At 44.5% G+C, this 21,994-nt stretch overlaps 1 protein-coding gene across 1 annotated transcript in view; it reads left to right on the top strand.

Annotated features, from left to right (window-relative positions):
- Positions 1-21,994, top strand: part of LOC310787743 (uncharacterized protein) — a 34,782-nt gene that overhangs the window by 411 nt on the left and 12,377 nt on the right. The window contains exon 2 of the mRNA XM_083649232.1: positions 19,894-20,407. Within this exon, the coding sequence (XP_083505358.1) occupies positions 19,894-20,407 (514 nt within the window). The remainder of the gene's footprint in view (positions 1-19,893; positions 20,408-21,994) is intronic.

The following is a 21,994-nucleotide window of genomic DNA, read 5'->3' as shown; positions in this document are numbered from 1 at the left end:
TGATTGGATGCTCTATCTGTCCCCTCTACGCTCACCTATGGCTGCTGCAGCTAACGATTACTTGAATTGCGGAGTATTTTCTCGATTAATCGGTTAGTTTGTTACAATTTCAGAAAATTGTGAAACATGTATGCTACTGTTAATATATTTTAGTCAGTGTGTGATTCATCACCACACTTGTCAGCTCAGAGATGGGTTTCAACCACGTTTTGTTTTCTGGTTTAACAGCTTGTTAATTGCAGTTAATTGGCTTCACCTGTGCTCCCAGGTGTGAATCAGTCCTCCGAGTCCTCAGTCTTTGAATAGAGATCTGCTCTGTTAAAGCTGGAGATTTGCTCTCCATCATAATGATAAAACTGACACAAACCAAAACCAATCAATCATTCACGTATGCTATAAGAGATGGGGAGTGGTCGCCACATAGATCTATTGTTCTTGCAGCAACATCTCTGAAAGGTGATTTTAGGCCTTCTCTGAAACGCTCAAAACTAGTTATTTGGGAAGGTTGAATAAGGGGGGGGGGGGGTGGAGCCATGTTGGCCTAAGCCTTCTGGGTTGAGTGACAGACAGACGGGGCAACAAGCTGAGCAGTGAGACAGCTGCTCGCTGTCTGCTGCACCTGTCACACTGAGCATGACTGGATGTGCTCAGCAGCCTGGAAGTAGCTCAGGTACATTGGGTAGCTTTTTTGTGTACTTGTACTTTCTGAAGTACTTTGACTTACTGGAATACTTCTACTTGAGTACATTTTGACCGAAAGTTTGGTATTGGCTACATTTCAAATCACATCCATAACCAGAGGACAGAGTTTCTCCGTCGGCATCAGAAACGACCATAAAGTTGACAAACTCTGAATCCATTCACAAGAGCAATCTGGATTTAGTTTGGTTATGCACTTCATTTAGTAACTTCCAAACTTCCCAATCTAAAATAATCCAATTTGAACTCTGTCCTCTCTCTCCTGTTACAGTCACATGGAAAAGATCGCGGCTAACAATGTTCTTTTGTTTCAAAAGGAACTCAGGAACTTTCACTCTTGAGTTAATTTTAAACGAGACGCTTTACACTTTTACTTGATAGATTTTTTTCACCAGTGCATAAGTAAATCCTTCCGAAAGGGAAATGCTTACCAACAGTGATGTAAACAGTTTGTGCAGAAGATTTGAGATAAACTAAACCACAACTTTACATGTTGCATTTATAGTTTTGTTGAATAGCCTGTTATATGAGCAGAACACTGTACTGCTCTTTCTCCCTCTGGCAGTCTCCACAGGTCACTCCGTGTGTTGACCTCTGGCAGTCTCCACAGGTCACTCCGCGTGTTGACCTGCAACTTGGCTTTCAACTTCAAGTCCCTTTTTTTCTGACCTTTTTCCACCTCGCCCCCACCTATGCATCCTTTAAAGTCCCTCTGCCTGGAGAATGTGCCTACCGCAGCTGTAATATGAGGGATTCGCATGCCACAAAGAAGTCAGCGAGTGCTGCTGCTCTATATTTGGTGGTGAACCTATATCCTATATGGATATATGTAGCATACATGGTGTCACATGGCTGAAACTGACGCCGGTGCTTCAGGGAGAGGTGCAAGTGTCACCCATGGGAGAGAGGGCGTGCCACAAAACCTGTGTGTGTGTGTGTGTGTGTGTGTGTGTGTGTGTGTGTGTGAGAGAGATCAGGGTTTCTGAAGGCTGATCGATATTGATGTTTTTTGTTATATCGATGTTGTGCCAATATTACAATTATTTTCAATTTATTTGACCATTTTCATGGCAAAATATTACTTTTTCTTCAGAATTAGATTCTTGTCCTTATGCTTATAAAAAATATTTTTACTTGGTCAAACCTAATGGTTCAGCTATATTTAGAATTGGGAGAGACCATAGAACATTTCACTAAGACCAAAAAAAAAAAAGAACATCGAAAAAATATTTTCTTTAAATCCGTTTTTTTTAAACGTTTTGGTCTGAGTGAAATGTTATGCGATCTCTCCTGTTTCTAAATATATCTGAACCGTTTGGTTTGAACAAGTAAAACTATTTTTATAAGCATTTTACGAAATGTCTATGGGAAAATAAATGGCGGATGAAAATCTCTGGTACAGTGCTGAAGCAGGAAGCATGGACTGTATAACAAGAGGTCTTAGCTCTAAACCACCTCTACCTTCTCTTTACCACAGGCACATGCTTTCACATTGTTATAACCATAGACTGTATAAAGAGAGGTATTAGCTCTAAACCACCTCTACCTACTCTTACCACAGGCACATGCTTTCACAGTGTCATAACCATAGACTATAAAGAGAGGTCTTAGCTCTAAACCACCTCTACCTTCTCTCTACCACAGGCACATGCTTTATAAAGAGAGGTATTGGCTCTAAACCACCTCTACCTTCTCTTTACAACAGGCACATGCTTTATAAAGAGAGGTCTTAGCTCTAAACCACCTCTACCTTCTCTTTACCACAGGCACATGCTTAATAAAGAGAGGTCTTAGCTCTAAACCACCTCTACCTTCTCTTTACCACAGGCACATGCTTTATAAAGAGAGGTCTTAGCTCTAAACCACCTCTACCTTCTCTTTACCACAGGCACATGCTTAATAAAGAGAGGTCTTAGCTCTAAACCACCTCTACCTTCTCTTTACCACAGGCACATGCTTTATAAAGAGAGGTCTTAGCTCTAAACCACCTCTACCTTCTCTTTACCACAGGCACATGCTTTATAAAGAGAGGTCTTAGCTCTAAACCACCTCTACCTTCTCTTTAACACAGGCACATGCTTTCACAGTGTTACAAAACCTTCACGGCTCTAAAGCTCTCCGGCCTGAGTAATGTTCCTGGCCACCAACTGAGAGCTCAACTTCTCAGCCACGCCCACTTCTTCACCGCCACATTATGCAACACAATGGACAAGTGGCAGCTTTAACTCCTGGCTAAGGTGGTGGACTCACACAGTTGCTGTGTCATGCAGGCAGCAGCAGCTTTAACTCCTGGCTAAGGTGGTGGACTCACACAGTTGCTGTGTCATGCAGGCAGCAGCAGTAGCCACGTGCTACATGTCTTTGACAGTGTTTCTGCCGTTTTGAACGCGGTATAAAAGCTGTAATGAAGGAGCACACTGTATCTCTCCGAGCTGGAACAGAGCGCGTGTTGTTCTGCAGTGACGGAGCAGAGTGGGAGCTGCAGGCTGTGGCAGGGACAGAGTAGTGACTGAGCGCAGTGGGAGCTGTGGCAGGGAGGGACAGAAGACCGGCCAGCCAACCAACCAAGTATGAATGGTCACAATGAAATGACAAATAAAAGACTTTTTATTTTAAAAAAAAATTCACCTCGTTAGCCAATTCTCCATATCAGGAATGTGTTTAACGATACGTTCCAAAATATGTGCAAAAATGTCATTTTCTCATTCTTCTCTAAAAAAAAATCGGGAGAAGCATCATGCGTCTGTCCTTGCATCTGTCTTTGTTTATTTTTAAGCCACGTCGTATCGAAAAATGGTATCGAGTATCGATATTTTCCTGGGCAGGATCGTATCGAAGTTAGAAATTCTGGTATCGTGACACAACCCTAAGGCCTACACATAACAACTTCAACCAATAACACACATTACTTATTTCCCTGGCTTTTTCGACCCGTACAGTCCAGAGCCGTATAATAGAAGAGTTCCGAGATCTCCATTCACTCCAATGGACCAGGTTTTTTTCCAGGAAGTAGAAAGTGGAACTCTTGAGTAAAAAAAGCAGCACTGTCGAGTTGCAGCAAAATAGACAGTTTGTGTTGTACTCTGAAAGGGTTTTTCATCCCTTGAATCAAATTTTACAATATCAGCTTTATTTTAGCATGCAAAAGTAGCGCGAGACCCATTCCTGGCTGTTCATTGGCTAATGAGTCTCGCATTATGGGGGGGGGGGACTCCTCACCCGTTGGAGTTTGATATCTGCCTGTTTGGTGAGCAGCAGCTACTATGCCTCGTAAGGATGCACCGATATGAAAATCTTGGCCGATAACGATAACCGATATTAACATTGCTGTTATGGTCGATAACCGATATTTACCGATGTCGATATGATCTGTATAAAAACATATTTCTATGATAATAACATTTTGTACATACTGAAAAACACATGTAAACACTGAATTTGAAAAAAGTAATGCATTTATTTATTTCCAAAACATTTGGAAAAGCCCATAAATCATAGATTTACTGCATTGTTTCCTCAATGTGACGATTTTGGGTCATACCGATAACCGATATTAACATTGCAACATCAGACCGATGCCGATATGTTAAAAGATGACTAACATCTGCCGATACCGATATGATTGCCGATATATCGTGCATCCCTAATGCCTCGTCATGCCTAATTGTTCTAATGATACCCTGGACACATGCATGTCTGCCTCGAGCACACGCTGCATCATGGGAAATGATAGTGAAGAGATTCACTAGTGTCCTGGACGCAGCCAATCATCGAAAACCCTGCATGTGCAAGTGTATTTTTTTTTACTGGAGTCGAACATTAACACGACTGTTGTACCTCTCCATCGCCCGGATACTTGGCCAGTATAATGTGACTCAGATGCACAGTTTAGATGACCGTTTGACAAAAACACTTAGTGGACAAACCACTTTCAAGAGCTGAGGACCCAAACTGGATTATGTGGTGAAGATTCGTCCCTAAAGTCACAAGCACAAGTAGAGCTTGTTGAATTTTGTAACTTTGTATTTTTGCTCTCACGTTTTTGTCACTTCAGCAGAATTGAATTGGAACAAACAGGGTGACTCTATGGTGTCTCAATTAGCGAGGAGGAAGGAGGGACACTCGTCTCTGTTGCAGACGCTCTTTGTGATGTCTGATACGGTGGCTGGATCCACATACTAGAGTAGCTTTAAAAATCCATTTTGGTGAAACCTCTGTAGTCTCTGGACCGGAGTGTCCACATGCAGAACTTTTTTTAAATTTTTTAATATTTATTTGTGCAGCTGCTGAATGGCCTGGCTTGATCATAATATTTGAACCCCAGGAGCAACGTTCAGGCTGATCTCTCCTGTGTGTGAGCTCAGTGCCAGACAGATGCCAGTAAAACACATGCATACTGTAGAGTATGAATGTATAGCATGCTGAGAGCGACGTGTATAAGGGAATGCCCCGCTGAGGCTCATATGCCAGAGTCCAGCGTCTAGATTTATGGCAGCGCAAACCTGGTCTGTACCAGAGCCTAATCTGGCTCCTTGACCTTTTGTGTGCTTAACATGTTGTACCTTCTCTAAAGTTACATTCTTCACCGCCTCCATCTGACACTCCATCTCTGTCCACTGGCCTTGTCATTGCTCAGGCAAAGGGGCGTGGACTTGTGTAACCATGCATGAATCGAAATTGTTGCAGTCTTTTGTTGATCTAATTAGGGGGATGTGAGAGGACATGTAAGTTATGCATTAATTAGTCATTAAATGCGTTGTTAAAGGGACAGCTCACCCTAAAATTTTCCTCTCACCTATAGTGCTATTTATCCACCTAGATCGTTGTGTGATAGTTGCCTGCGTTTTGGAGATATCAGCCCTAGAGATTTCTGCCTTCTCTCCAATACAATGGAACCGGATGGCACTCGGCTTGTGATGCTCAAAGCGCCAACAAAAATACAATTGGAAAAACTCAACAGCAATGTCTCTTTCCAGAACTCATGACCTTGTACTCAAGATAATCCACAGACTTGTTGTGAGCAGTTTTATGTAGGAACTATTTTCGACCGAACTACACCCGCTAGCTAGCTGCTGCTAGTTTCATGTAGGAACTAGCTAGCAGCTAGTGAGTCGAAAGTAGTTTGGTCAATGTTTTTTTTTAGTTTTGGACAATGCTGAACACCACAAGCCAGGCAACTATCCCAAAACAATGTAGATGGATAAATAGCACTACAGGTGAGAGGTGATTTTAGGGTGAGCTGTCCCTTTAAGCACACTACCCTGTTTTAACCCTCTTTGACCAACATGTCAGCTCCCTCTCCACTCTTTCAAATGGCCCTATCATTCATCATGGTGATGCAGCAGCTCTCCATAAATGGAAATGAGTGTGTGCACATCTGTTGAGAGAGAGAGAGAGAGAATGCTGAGTTAGAGAGAGTTAGAGCATGCTGTTCTGATTTTGAGATGTGGGGTGAATGGACGGTCGTCAAGGTATTTCTTGCACCCCGGCGAAGCGTCCCGTCTGTGTGATATGTTCGCATCCTACATCCCAAGAGTCGCTGGTCGACTAAAGATGAATCACCCACCCTTCTCTATCTCGAGGCCGTGGTGGGTGTGACATGTATGCTGTTTACAAGACGGCTCCTAAGCTCCTCTCACATTCCTCGTCTCTCGCGGGACGTCATCAGACGCCTCTAACAGCAGCTTGTAATGGAATCCATGGAGCTGTTTACTGATTGGTCTGACTTTACCTCTCTTGGTATTTCCCCCTGACCTCCTGCCCACGTTCCTGCCCGCTCCTCTGGCCCCTCCCCTCCCCTCCCCTCCCCTCCCCTCCCCTCGCCTCCCCTCGCCTCCCCTCCCCTCCCCTCCCCGCTGCCGGGCAGTGCCACCAGCCATTTGGGCGGGCACGGCGTTCGCTTCAGCCCCTGGTGAGAAAACAAAGGCGGTAAATCACAACATGGCCGCTAATTCCCCTTCTCTCCCCCCTCCTTGGCACCTTGCCCTGCCTGTGAGACGAGGCTGGCATTGAGACTGGCACACTGATGCTCTCTCTCTCTCTCTCTCTCTCTCTCTCTCTCTCTCTCTCTCTCTCTCTCTCTCTCTCTCTCTCCCCGCCACCCCTGGCGTTTCTGGTCCTTTTTGGCCTCGCTGAGGCATTCCACAGCAAATGGTTTACCAGATGAGTCAGGAGATGGGAATGGAAGAGCAGCCGGTGCCAAACAGAGACACACAGGAGAGACTGAGTGTGTGTTCAAACAGAGAGACACAGGAGAGACTGAGTGTGTGTTCAAACAGAGAGACAGGAGAGACTGAGTGTGTGTTCAAACAGACACACAGGAGAGACTGAGTGTGTGTTCAAACAGACACACAGGAGAGACTGAGTGTGTGTTCAAACAGAGAGACACACAGGAGAGACTGAGTGTGTGTTCAAACAGACACACAGGAGAGACTGAGTGTGTGTTCAAACAGACACACAGGAGAGACTGAGTGTGTGTTCAAACAGACACACAGGAGAGACTGAGTGTGTGTTCAAACAGAGAGACACACAGGAGAGACTGAGTGTGTGTTCAAACAGAGAGACACATGAGAGACTGAGTGTGTGTTCAAACAGAGAGACACAGGAGAGACTGAGTGTGTGTTCAAACAGACACACAGGAGAGACTGAGTGTGTGTTCAAACAGAGAGACACAGGAGAGACTGAGTGTGTGTTCAAACAGAGAGACACAGGAGAGACTGAGTGTGTGTTCAAACAGAGAGACACAGGAGAGACTGAGTGTGTGTTCAAACAGAGAGACACACAGGAGAGACTGAGTGTGTGTTGTGTTCAAACAGAGACACACAGGAGAGACTGAGTGTGTGTTCAAACAGAGAGACACACAGGAGAGACTGAGTGTGTGTTGTGTTCAAACAGAGACACAGGAGAGACTGAGTGTGTGTTCAAACAGAGACACACAGGAGAGACTGAGTGTGTGTTCAGAGAGACACACAGGAGAGACTGAGTGTGTGTTCAGAGAGACACACAGGAGAGACTGAGTGTGTGTTCAAACAGAGACACACAAGAGAGACTGAGTGTGTGTTCAAACAGAGAGACACACAGGAGAGACTGAGTGTGTGTTGTGTTCAAACAGAGACACACAGGAGAGACTGAGTGTGTGTTCAAACAGACACACAGGAGAGACTGAGTGTGTGTTCAGAGAGACACACAGGAGAGACTGAGTGTGTGTTCAAACAGACACACAGGAGAGACTGAGTGTGTGTTCAAACAGACACACAGGAGAGACTGAGTGTGTGTTCAAACAGACACACAGGAGAGACTGAGTGTCTGTTCAAACAGAGAGACCGAGTGTTCAAGAGCATTTTCCACTTGTAAAGGTTGCATTAGTCCCACAGTGACGGTTAACTAACAGCAGTAAAAGAACAGAGAGCCTTTAAAGAGGACATGAAACATTTTATCTTTATTTGACATTTGACTAGTTCATTTGCATTTCACCTCAGACGAGACAGCACACTGCTTTCAAGTCTGACATTTGCATAGATTTGCTAGAAAGATGAACACACCGTTTCAGCTTTTCGCCAACCAGGGCGCTGCTAGATGATGTCACTAGGTTGACTGTGCCGTTACCGTAGTGAAGATTTGAATGTTTTGATGGATCAGAACAACCACAATCCAAGTCAGAAACACAAAAAGCATTATGTGCTGAGCCTGTTAGAATTCAAAATCCTTACAGTTAACTAGCCTGTACTCCACTATGTACTGTTGTACCAAAGACGATGGGATTTCAAGCAAGACGGCCCAACTTCAACTCACTTCCTGTCATTTTGTCACGTGGGTTTTGCCCGTGCTTTTCCACGGACACGCCCACTTAGGAGACTTTCGGCAGGTCTTGAGTCTATTGTACCACGTGACAATTTAGGAGACTTGCTGCTACCATTTTGTTAGAATTGGCGGAGCCTGCGGTGACCCATCTATAGTAATATATACCTATGATTGTGCTTTATACAACAGTTCCGGCCGAGCAATTTGATTGGACAAGAGGGATCCTGGCCGTGCTGATATTTTAGTATAACATGACGGGCGCTTCACTGTGTGTATATCACCCCGCTTCACAGCTGTTCTAAACGTTTCCTTGATTAGGCTGCGTTCAAACAGCGCTCGCACCCAGGGACAACGATATGGATTTAACCATAATTATGAACGGTAAGCTGAAATCGTCTGTGCTAACCTCAAAGTGGCTAATATTAGATTAGCTAGCTTGCAGTCGGGACACTGCAAGCAATCTGCAATCCTCGGGGACGTATTGTTGTTGGCGGGTGCGAATAACCGATAGAACTAATCTTTGTCGCAAATTACTTAAAACAATGCTATTATTACTTGATGAACAGCTTTGTGTTGTTCTGCATCATGCCCGGTTGCAAGGAGGAAGTGGGGAGGGTCGAGCTCTTTGTGTTGCCCCTCAAGGCTCCGTGTTTTCTCTTGTCAAACACTGAACTGTTACCAACATATATACTGTAGATGGTTCGCTTATTTTCTGCAAAAACGTGTACTATCAAAATTTTAACTGAAAGTCCAAACCTGATGATTTTGTAAGAATATACTTTGCCCTCCACCTCCAGTGGGCGAATAGGCCAATATTGTTTTTTAAAAGCTGACGCCAATGACACTATTTTTCTATTGAAGTCAATATTTATTTCTGTACCATCCAGTGTTTCCCCGGCCAGAAGTGCGTTATCTTTGCAGGGTAGAAAAGTCTCTGAAAGCACATTTTTAGTGCACGAGACTGACTAACTCATGAGACTGACTAACTCATGAGACTGACTAACTCATGAGACTGACTATTAACTCATGAGACTGACTAACTCATGCAACCACCTCCATGGTCCACACCTGCATTTGTTGAGACTAGACGGTCTGGCAGACATCTTCCTTGTCGGCTGATTGGCTGAGAGAGCAGAATGTAAGTCCTCTCGCTGCTTCATTCATAAACGGGAGTGGCGTCGGTAAGCTCAGCCAGAGATGGGGCAGGGGGCAGAGGGAACAATGTGTCTGTGTTTAGACAGACGCGGGGCAGCAGGGTAGGGAGGTCGCTGACAGAACAGCCTATTCCAGCCCAGATGCCTCCTTGGCCCGCTGCCCTCGCCCTCCCTCCATGGGACCCTCTGGAACTGCATCCTGGGAAAAGTGGCCACTGCACCCCCCTAGTATTGAAGCAATGCTTGGTGAAGCATCTTTGGCGTTGGATTGATAGGAAAAGAGATTTGTAAATGATTCATAAAATATTTCATTTTTTTTTACGGTGCTATCTATAGCATTCAACATCAATATATCATTATCACATTCATTTTGAGACATGGGTATAAATACCACAAATTAACCAGACCATTGGCAAGAAGATTGACGGCCTCTACCGGCATCTACACCGCATTTTACGTTGTGTGCCACACTGCCACGGGGTTGGATTTGGCGGGAAATCTGCTGCATTGCTTTACAGCACAAAGGGAGATTGGTTTACGGCACAAAACAGGAAGAGGGCGCTGTTCTTCCAGAGCAAACAGGGATTTTGGCAACAGAAGCTGGTGGAAGGAGAGAAAGGCACGTTTTTATCCTCCTCAGTAAAGCCAAAGAGAAAACAAGCAGCAACATCCTCTTTGTGACCAGAGTTTATGACAACGTCGCCTGATGTTAGCTTAGCAGCTGCTAGCTCAGTAATCAGCTGGTTAGCACTCCTAGCGGACAATACACGTGTTGTGGAACAAACCAGAGATCTCCAATACATGCCCGGTATAATCCATGCTGCCTTTATGATCGCTGTTACAGTAACGTAAATTCACTGATTACCGGCACTTTCACTTTCGCCATATTTGCCATCGCAATTCATCGCAATTGGTTGGCTGGGAAAAGCGCTTTTCTGAAAAGGTGAAGATTGCCGGCACTGCAGTGCTTTTCAGGAGCGGGCGCCTTTTGTGCGCCTTGCGGCCGCTTCCTATTTCTTTGAATGAGAGAAGGGCGCTGAGCAGTTGGGGAAAACATGCTATAATGTGAACAGCCGCTTAGGTTTGAGAAGTTCTAGCACAAACAAACCACTGTCACACGAGTCATGAGATGGATGTAATTGCACCAAGGGATGACCATTTATTTGGCAGTCATATATTGAGCTTTTAAAAACGCTACCCACACACAGCACCTTTTAAAAAGTCATGTGAAACTCTGCACTGAATTCACCTTGATGTAGTGCCATGGTCCTCCAACCTTTTTTGGTTTCAGTGCCCCCTTTCTGTCTGCATCAGCCATCATCTCCCTCCCTCTCTGCTCAGGACTCCTAACAGCTTGCTGAGCCATCATCTCCCTCCCTCTCTGCTCAGGACTCCTAACAGCTTGCTGAGCTGTCTTGATGCCAGTGAGGCTGTCACATGGCGAGCCTCAGGCCCTCCACTCTCACGTCTTCAAAATGGAATCTAGCACCTTTGTGTTTTGTTGTCGCTCGGGCAGCCGGAGTCTTCACACAGTTCCCATGCTGAGAGATCTAATGCTCTGGCTTCTGTGCTGCACTCTACAGAGAGAAAACACCTTTGACAGCACTCTGTATAATGTTACATTTGGATATCTGTATCAGAAAATGCCCTTGTGGAGGTCCTGTAGGGAGTCATGAGTCAAATGGCCTACAGAGTGTAGGCCAGGGATGGGCAACTTTGATGATATAGAGCAGAGGTTCTCAAATGTTTTTCAGCCAAGGACCCCTTACAAGATAGAAAATATACCGGGGACTCCCTCATTCTGATCTGTGATTTTGGGCTAAGCTTAATTGTTTCCATGGTAACATGCTTGACTTTTAAATTGATAGGTTTATTAGATTAGAATGTAATCCATGAACCATTTTAGATTTAAAGCATAACATATTTTCATTGAACTATGAAGCTTTTACAAAAACAACAAAACGTTTTTATTTTTATTTTCCTGAAAACTTTTCGCGGACCCCCTTGCAAAGTGCCACGGACCCCTGGGGATCCCCGGACCCCCATTTGAGAACCACTGATATAGAGGGCCACAAAACAAAATGTCCTCGCTACTAGAGGGCTGGATTGTGACCGTGCACTTCCACCAGTAACCTACTGTAACACCATCACTCCCAATTATAGCTACTAATTTGATGAAAAGGACTCGTAATCCAAGTTGATTATACCAACATTTATATTTTTCATATTCAAATGTAGTAATTCCTCCATTCAGATGACACCAGAAACTTTGCTCTAGCTTTAAAACAGCCGGCTACAGCAGTTTGATGGGGTATAATATCACCAAAATATGTGATATTAATCAGATTAGTAATGTTGCATGTGCAATGTGCATCCTGGATGTAGTTTGTTACAATAGCGTTAGCTCAAATGCTAACGTTTAACAGTATGTGGATGGACAATGCTAACGCCATTTGCGCCATGTTCTGGGTTGTACAGTAAAATAAAAACAGATTTTGGTGGTCTACCGACCCCTAACCTAACCAAAAACATCCATCTTGTAAAAAAAAAAAGGAAGAAAAAAGAAAGAAAAAGGAAATTGACCCAGGGGCCACGCTGAGTGACGTCGGGGGGCCCGCGGGCCACCTGTTGCACGCCCCTGGTGTAGGCCATTTGACTCATGCTAATCCTCATGGAGGACCTGTAGGCCATTTGATTTGTCTAAGTATCTGCTTTGGCCACGGCTGTGTCTGTTTCTGTTGTGCATGACTGACAACAGCGTTAGCCAATCAGCGCCCGTGATTGGATTTTCAACCGGAGAAAAAGCTTAAAGGTCCCAATTCGTGCAGCTGTAACCTCTTAAAAACGTGTGTCTCTGGTCCATAAAACATGATTCTGGATTAATTTGTCGAAAATATAGCAACCCCGTTTGTTGTGACGGAGTTCTCACTTCCTCATCTCGTCGCTTCCCAAGAATGGCCTGTTTCTATAATATATTCAGAACTAACAGTTCCCATTGGCCGCTGAGGGAGAGCCCGCCCCAGGCTCCCAGCGGCCAATCAGATTAGCGTCTGTGGACCAGCACGCTAGGTTGCGAGTTATCGTTAACTTAACGGTTACTACGCTAAAGAGGACATCTCAAAATGCCTAGACTTACCGAATGCACCTCTGCAGTTGCTGGATCACGTACAGTTGGCGTCGCTCCAGCTAGAAGTGTTAATTTTGTGGCTATAGACAAAATGGTGCAGGTAGCTTGTGTGAGAGAGACCCGCGCAGTATGCGTGAGGAAGCTTGTGACGTCCCAATCCCCCGTCTGGGCAAACAAAGCGTTTGGGGGTGTGGCTTGGAGGAGACTGCTTGAGAGAGCTGTATAGGGACAAATCCAACTGTGGCAGTTCTGAGCTTGTGACCACTCATTACAGGGAGGGCTGACAGCAGTATATATGCATTTACAAGTAAAAACAGCTTTTGCACGGAATGGGACCTTTAATTTGCACATCACGATGCCAGACCAAGAACAGCCAAATCCACAACTGTGGAGTGGGCGTGGCTTCGAAGGTCTGGAGCCAGGCTAGTAGGCCATTGATTTGACGCATGCTAATCCGGGAATTACATCGGGGCTTCATTAGACAGGCAGTTGATAACAGGCAATTCACAATCCTTTCCCCCAGTCTAAAATGTTAAAACTACTTGAATGGTCCATTCCCCAAAGAAAACATATCCTTGCTATCTGTAATTGCTAAAAGGCAGACGACCTCATGGAGGATGACATCATGGAGTGCTTACTCATCAGAGGAACGCATTTGACCAATTTAGGAGTGAGAAGCATGACAATAGCAGAAGCTGGACCTTCCTCTTGGTTAAATATATACAGTTGAGCCGTGTCGTCTTACGGACTCGTAAAGGATTTAACGAGCCTGCGTTTAGCTCCGTGACCCTGAGGTTTATTTGCATGTTGATTGCGTGTGGCGATAATGTAGTTGTTTGATGGCTCAGACCTTCCGGGGGGCGGGGCAGAGGAAGGGAGCAGCGTTCCCTGCTTAAACGGATGCCATTCCAACTTCCTGGGTGTGAGGAGGAGGTTCTGCCGTGTGGATTCAGTGAGCTGGCCTGGCACCAGACAGGCCTGGCAGCAGGAAATAGCTTCATACAGCCGGGCCCAATGGAATCCGCTGTCCACCTCCCAGGATGCTACCAGTTGTCGCTGTGTAGTGAGTCATGTCATGAGTCGCCCAGCAATGTGCGCCGGTCTGTCAGGGCGGACTGTCTGGTACTGACTGACTGATGGGACCAGACGGGGGTTTGGGCAGCGAGTTCCAGAGCTCCAGTACAGTCGGCTCTGTTTCAGCGGCTCTTTTCTGAACGCATTACAAGTTGTCTTCTCCTTGCATCTATTTTTCCTTCTGCTATGTCACCATACACCGGTTACTTTCTTCTACTCCATACAGACATTTCAGCAATTTTGTCTTTACTCTTGAAACTTTTGCCACTAGAGCTGAATGTGAATTATGTCCAGTGAAGTGCGTGTTAGGGCTGCAACTAATTACTTTAATTACTGATTAATCTATTGATTGTACTTTTCCTGAATCGATTAATCATCCTACTATCTTACTATAGAATGTGGAAGTCTGTCCGTCCGTCCGTCCATCCGTCTGCATCCATTTATCTCCCCAACGGGTTGGCCAATTAATCTGAAACAGCACATGGTTATTGAGGTTATTGGGACTGACTAAGCTGTCTTTTATTTTCTCAACTTTATTTTTGGCATGTCTGCACGGTGCTGTGGCGCGCACATCCCCGGAAGTTGGTACCATAGTTCTGGAGTGTGCATCCCCGGGTATGGACGACTAGTTTAGCCTTATGACAAATGACCACAAGTTACCACAGCCCAAAGTGATTCCTAAAATGTCTTGTCTGACAAGCAGCCCAACATCCACTAAGTATTCATTTTGATACTCATAGAGAAAAGCAGCAAATCTTAATATCTGCGAAGCTGTAACCAACAGTGTTTTTACTTGATAAATGACTGAACCGATTGATCAAATTTCAAAATTTGAATCTATTATTTAATTTTCGGCACCATGTTTCCCAGTTGATTCTTTTTACTTTTTGAAGTGCAGACTGCAGAGATATTGCTACAGCCTGAAAGCATGGCTTTTCCATTATTTGAACGGTTAAATACAGCTTGCAAATTTGTAAAAAAATATATATATATATATATTTTAAGTCAGTTGTAACTGAATATTGAGAAATTGGATTTCACAAGTAAATACAACGGGTACAGTTGAATTTCAAGAATAAAACACAAAATCAGTGCAGATTCCAGTTAATTAGTCTCGTGGGCCGTGGCGCAGATTTCAGCCCATATTCTTAGTCAGTTTAGTTTTGCATGCGCTCTCTTTTGAATCTGAAGTTTGGCTGTGTAGTCATGTGTCTGATCTGATCCAATATGACAGGAGACCTCTGGCAGCTCGTGAAGCAAAATGTAACCGCAGACTGTCGCTCTGTACTCCGCCCGCTCGTCTGTGTCCTGTCTGTCTCTTTGTCCTGTCTGTCTCTTGGTGTCCTTTGGTTGTCTTACCATATTGTGTCTAACTGTGCCCTGGAGTCCTCCAGATGTTGTCTCTCTGCAGCTGACACAACCGATCCTTTTGAGAGCTCAAACTCCCTCAGTGTTCCTCTGGTTTACTCTTTAGGGAAATACAGGACCAGCAGATTGGACTTCTACAAACATGATTTTTTTTTTAAGGCAGAGATGCTCAGATGGAGGTAGAAATAATTTCACTGGTTGAGTTCAACTTCAATGGGCGAAGCCAAAGAACCAGCTTTTTTCTGGTTAATGCTGGTTCCGTCATAATTTCACAGTTCATAGGTTGCAATGACAACGTCCATGCCTTACAGTGAAGGCCGGGAAAACCAGGGAAGAAACATGAACGACTGAGATGTAGGTCTACTGTATATAATGTATCTATGTAAGATTCCGTCCCCCATGCTAGCTATGGTAGCTAGTTAGCATAGAATGCTAGGTACTGCAAGTGTAACTCCACTGACATGCCTGACATGTAAAAAGCATGCTACTGAAATTACCATCTGCTATTGGCTATTGGCTAAACAAGTTAGCCTAGCTGACCTTCCAAGTTCAAACTAGTCTATATAGCTGCTACCGGTATCTAGGTTAGCTTGATAGCTAGCAGCTGACCTTCATGAATGAAAAAAGAAATCACTGAAAATTTATATTTTTATTAATTTGACCAGAGTTTGTCATTCACATTTGCCCGTTACTTGCAAACTGTCTTTGGCTCCGCCCACTGAGGTTTAACTCACCCAATGAGGCATCTGAAAAATGTTTATAGCCTAACCAAAGAACTTACATTGATAATAACCTGAAGGCTACTGCGTCGTTCCATTGCAACATGGGGAGCACAAAATGTCTTGCCCTACTCTGCTTCTGATTGGCTGTCAGGGTTCTGTGCGGTTGTCCTATTGGCGCAAGGAGGCATTTTCGGGCCAAAATGGCAGCAGCGCTGTTGGCGAAAAAGCGCCGGTTTTCATCTCTTGCCTTCTATACTCTTTGGCCCTAACTAAAAACTCCAATCTGCGATGAGTCCCTCAGTCACCAAATGCTGCGTCAGTTTGTTGAGCCATGTTTGGTTGGTGTAACTGTATAGAGGCAGTTCAGATGTTTGATTGGTGTAACTGTATACAGAGGCAGTTCAGATGTTTGGTTGGTGTAACTATATAGAGCAGGGGTGCCCAATACGTCGATCGCGATCGACCGGTCGATCGCGAAGGTAGTGTGGTAGATCGCATGGCATTGAGGGAAAAAAAAAAAAAAAAATTTTTTACATAGTGCCGTAGTGAGGATGGATGATAGGCTAATAGGCCCATTTGCCACTTGATTGACGTACAGGTAGCCAGTCAGATCTCACCTATACTGCGCATGCAAAAGTTAGCAGCCTATCATCCATCCTCACTATGGCATTTGCCACTTGATTGACGTACAGGTGCGCCAGTCAGATCTCGCTGTGGCAGCCAAGTTTGTATATATATATAAATAAATATGTTTGGTAGATCACTTTGACTTGGTCATTTTAAAAGTAGCTCCCAAGCTGAAAAAGTGTGGGCACCCCTGATATAGAGGCAGTTCAGATGTTTGGTTGGTGTAACTGTATAGAGGCAGTTCAGATGTTTGGTTGGTGTAACTGTATAGAGGCAGTTCAGATGTTTGGTTGGTGTAACTGTATAGAGGCAGTTCAAATGTTTGGTTGGTGTAATTGTATATAGAGGCAGTTCAGATGTTTCGTTGGTGTAACTGTATAGAGGCGGTTCAGATGTTTGGTTGGTGTAACTGTATATAGAGGCAGTTCAGATGTTTGGTTGGTGTAACTGTATATAGAGGCAGTTCAGATGTTTGGTTGGTGTAACTGTATATAGAGGCAGTTCAGATGTTTGGTTGGTGTAACTGTATATAGAGGCAGTTCAGATGTTTGGTTGGTGTAACTGTATAGAGGCAGTTCAGGTGTTTGGTTGGTGTAACTGTATATAGAGGCAGTTCAGATGTTTGGTTGGTGTAACTGTATATAGAGGCAGTTCAGATGTTTGGTTGGTGTAACTGTATATAGAGGCAGTTCAGATGTTTGGTTGGTGTAACTGTATATAGAGGCAGTTCAGATGTTTGGTTGGTGTAACTGTATATAGAGGCAGTTCAGATGTTTGGTTGGTGTAACTGTATATAGAGGCAGTTCAGATGTTTGGTTGGTGTAACTGTATATAGAGGCAGTTCAGATGTTTGGTTGGTGTAACTGTATAGAGGCAGTTCAGATGTTTGGTTGGTGTAACTGTATATAGAGGCAGTTCAGATGTTTGGTTGGTGTAACTGTATATAGAGGCAGTTCAGATGTTTGGTTGGTGTAACTGTATATAGAGGCGGTTCAGATGTTTGGTTGGTGTAACTGTATATAGAGGCGGTTCAGATGTTTGGTTGGTGTAACTGTATATAGAGGCAGTTCAGATGTTTGGTTGGTGTAACTGTATAGAGGCAGTTCAGATGTTTGGTTGGTGTAACTGTATATAGAGGCAGTTCAGATGTTTGGTTGGTGTAACTGTATATAGAGGCAGTTCAGATGTTTGGTTGGTGTAACTGTATATAGAGGCAGTTCAGATGTTTGGTTGGTGTAACTGTATATAGAGGCAGTTCAGATGTTTGGTTGGTGTAACTGTATATAGAGGCAGTTCAGATGTTTGGTTGGTGTAACTGTATATAGAGGCAGTTCAGATGTTTGGTTGGTGTAACTGTATATAGAGGCAGTTCAGATGTTTGGTTGGTGTAACTGTATAGAGGCAGTTCAGATGTTTGGTTGGTGTAACTGTATAGAGGCGGTTCAGATGTTTGGTTGGTGTAACTGTATATAGAGGCAGTTCAGATGTTTGGTTGGTGTAACTGTATAGAGGCAGTTCAGATGTTTGGTTGGTGTAACTGTATATAGAGGCGGTTCAGATGTTTGGTTGGTGTAACTGTATATAGAGGCAGTTCAGATGTTTGGTTGGTGTAACTGTATAGAGGCGGTTCAGATGTTTGGTTGGTGTAACTGTATAGAGGCAGTTCAGAGAAACCAGATCCTGAGCTCAAATGTGTCTGTGCATCCTCAGCACTTCTGTACAGAGGAGAGGACAGGAGAGGAGGAGTGATGGCCACGGCCTCGAGGTCATTCACTGAAGAGGTGTGTATGTGCGTGTGTGTGACGCGCGTGTGCGTGTGTGTGTGTGTGTGTGTGTGTGTGTGTGTGTGTCTGAGACGCGCGTGTGTGTGAGACGCGTGTGTGTGTGTGATTCAGGGAAAGGAAAGGTTGGCGGTACATTGAAGGGGTCTTTATTTGTCCCTGTGTCAGAGGCAGGCGGCGCCTCCAGGGAGGACATAGCTTCTTAACGAGGACATGAGAGGGAGCTGCGGGTGACACTCATCACTCACACAGCCGTTACTCTGTCAAGAAGACACACGACACTCTGACGCTCAGCAGGCCGTCAGTCAAGTAGCTGGTCGACATGGAGCGAGAAGATCGCTTTGCCAACGCATCAAATCAAAATAAAAAAGATGATCAATTAGTGTCACCCATCTCTGACATGATGGATGTGATGCAGTTTGACTCGTTGCATTTTTATTGTAGATAAGCCATAAAACATTTTGATCCGATTCCAATATAAGCATGCATTAATATGACTAGAAACAGAGCGCGCCTTTCTAGTCTACCATGCCTCGTCCTCTTCCTCCTTCCCCTCCTCCTCCTCATCATCGCTCATTTCTACCGTACCTCGTCGGTTTCCCCTCCAGGTCTCGCCCGCCCACCACTGTTCATAACAAAATGATGATCATCTGATCAGATCATCAGTGATCATCTGAAAATAGATTATGACCACAAAAAAAACATACTGCAACAAAGTAATAAACAAATGTAATAATCTCTTTTTTGTATCTTCACCTGTGAGTTCACTGGCTTTCTGCTCAGGTGTTTGCAATCATCTCTTGCTAAAATAGGGGAAACCTTGTGCTGGTGGCCATACCCTGAAGAAGGCCGTTTGTGCCGCTACGCGTGGGTCATGTCCCAGCTCTTTTAACATGCACTTGCTATGTTTTTAAACTTTTCAAAATGATATAGCCATCTAAGTAAATAAAGGCTTTTTACTTTCTGCCAGAAGAGTGCCTTGCACCTTTCTTCTTTTTGTAATAATCTCTTTATTGGTCAGGGGTGTTTTCTCACTCATGTTAGTATTAGTATTTCTTGCGCTTTGTCCCGGAGAAAGCTTAAGAGGTCTTATGCTAACTCCCGCTGCGTAACAACAAACAGAGGAGCACAGCTCAGTGCCACATCAACAACAGGGGCTGGTTGCACAAAGCACCTTAAGTTAAGATTTTCCTTAGAGTCCGAGTTAAGGTGTCCATCAAATAAAATCGGTTGCACAAAACACTCTTAAATCTTGTGCTTACGTTGTCCTTAAAATGTTTAACCTTAAGGAGAAGATTTAAGGGTGTTTTGTGCAACCGATTTTATTTGATGGACACCTTAACTCCGACTCTAAGGAAGATCTTAACTTAAGGTGCTTTTGTGCAACTGGCCCCCAGGCCTTTTGTCAACAAACGGCTGATGAGAAAAACTGCTGTTCAAACACAACATCCTGCTCCACTTCAGCAGACATTTATTTGGCCAGATTAGACTTTCACACATCACAGAAGTTAACTGCTTTTTGAACTATTTTGTCTTCGCAGCATGTTCCAGAACCTGTTGCAGTACCAGAACCCATCGTAGTACCGGAGCCCGCCCCCGAACCAGTTTCAGTACCAGAACCAGTTTCCGTGCCGGAGCCCGCCCCAGAACCAGTTGCAGTACCGGAAGCCATCGTAGTACCGGAGCCCGCCCCAGAACCAGTTTCAGTACCAGAGCCTGCTCCAGAACCGGTCGCGGTAGCAGAACCCATCGTAGTACCAGAGCCCGCCCCAGAACCCGTTTCGGTACCGGAACCAGAGGCCGTGCCCGAGCCAGAGCCTGTGGCCAAGCCGGAACCAGTCCCGGAACCGGTGGAGGAGCCCGTCCCGGTCCCTGTGGCTGAACCAGAACCAGTTCCGGAGCCTGTGGTGGAGCCTGTCGAAGCCCCTGTGGACCAGTCCATGCCCGAGCTGATCCCTGGATCCACAGAAGAGAGTCTGTCCGACCCTGAACCCGCCGTGGAGGCGCTGCCGGAGCTGGACCCTGAAGCTGCACCAGAGGCCATCCAGCACAACGGTTTGTTGAGTCTTCACATAGCTCAGCTTTTCATCAACATGCGCTGCATATTTAGTACTGAGCTGTCTGCGGTCTCTGTCTCGCACTAAGTGCTCCTTCCACAGGCCGCCAACAGAAACACTACCTGGAATGCTACAAGGAGGCCTCCTCGCTCCAAAATGCTCCCATTACAGAACATAGGAAATCTATCCTTCTTTCCCTAGATCTACTGGGTCCATTCAAACCAGCTACAGATTTATCTTTCATTCAGGACCTTTCAGTTAGCTCTAGCCTTCAGTGGTCCCCGTTTTCTGATCCTAATTACTGTGTTTCCAGGAGCCAGATACAGGACAATGCAGGGACACTCAGACAACCAGGAGCTCTGTGTCTACCCACTGACTACAGTGCTATACAGTGTATCTAACTGTGTCTACCCACTGACTACAGTGTGACCCGCTATACAGTGTATCTAACTGTGTCTACCCATTGACTACAGTGTGACCTGCTATACACATACAGTGTATCTAACTGTGTCTACCCACTGACTACAGTATGACCCTCTATACAGTGTATCTAACTGTGTCTACCCATTGACTACAGTGTGACCCTCTATACAGTGTATCTAACTGTGTCTACCCACTGACTACAGTATGACCCTCTATACAGTGTATCTAACTGTGTCTACCCACTGACTACAGTATGACCCTCTATACAGTGTATCTAACTGTGTCTACCCATTGACTACAGTATGACCCTCTATACAGTGTATCTAACTGTGTCTACCCATTGACTACAGTATGACCCTCTATACAGTGTATCTAACTGTGTCTACCCATTGACTACAGTATGACCCTCTATACAGTGTATCTAACTGTGTCTACCCATTGACTACAGTATGACCCTCTATACAGTGTATCTAACTGTGTCTACCCATTGACTACAGTGTGACCTGCTATACACATACAGTGTATCTAACTGTGTCTACCCACTGACTACAATGTGACCCGCTATACAGTGTATCTAATAGGGCTGGGTATCGCCACTGACTTCCGAATACGATACGATTCCGATACACAAGGTCCCAAGTCGATACGATTTCCGATACGATACGATTCGATATCAATATTTTAGTTACAATACCAGTTTTGCTTTGATAATGGAAGAGATTCTCAAAGAACTAATGCTGTAAATTGTACACGGAACCCTCTAACCTGGTGCATTATTAAAAAATATTAATATTTACATTTAGAATTGACCATAAAGCAAGCAGTTACATCATGTAATTATTTTTTATTTAAACATGACCAACATAGTCATTCAACATCTTAGCTTTCTTTACGGTCTTCTGTGAGAAGCTAAACAAATTTAGATTTCCACTATACAACAGAATCATTGAACAGCAGCATGTTGTAAACAGTGTTTCATAAAGTATAAATGCTTTGTAAATAAAATAAAATAAAATGCAGCTCATGAACATTTCCAGTTCACAAACATTATAGTGCAAACAGATTTGAGGTCTGTACATCTGGCTCATGGTGCATGCACAATGCACATGTAGCCTACAGTATTTATGTTTTTGTTTCAACTACAAACATAAATAAACATCAA

Source organism: Poromitra crassiceps, assembly GCF_964638095.1.
Source record: "Poromitra crassiceps genome assembly, chromosome: 13".
In the NCBI taxonomy this organism is placed as follows: Eukaryota; Metazoa; Chordata; class Actinopteri; order Beryciformes; family Melamphaidae; genus Poromitra; species Poromitra crassiceps.
Note: the sequence above shows the minus strand (reverse complement) of the source record. Positions and strands in the feature narration are given on the sequence as shown.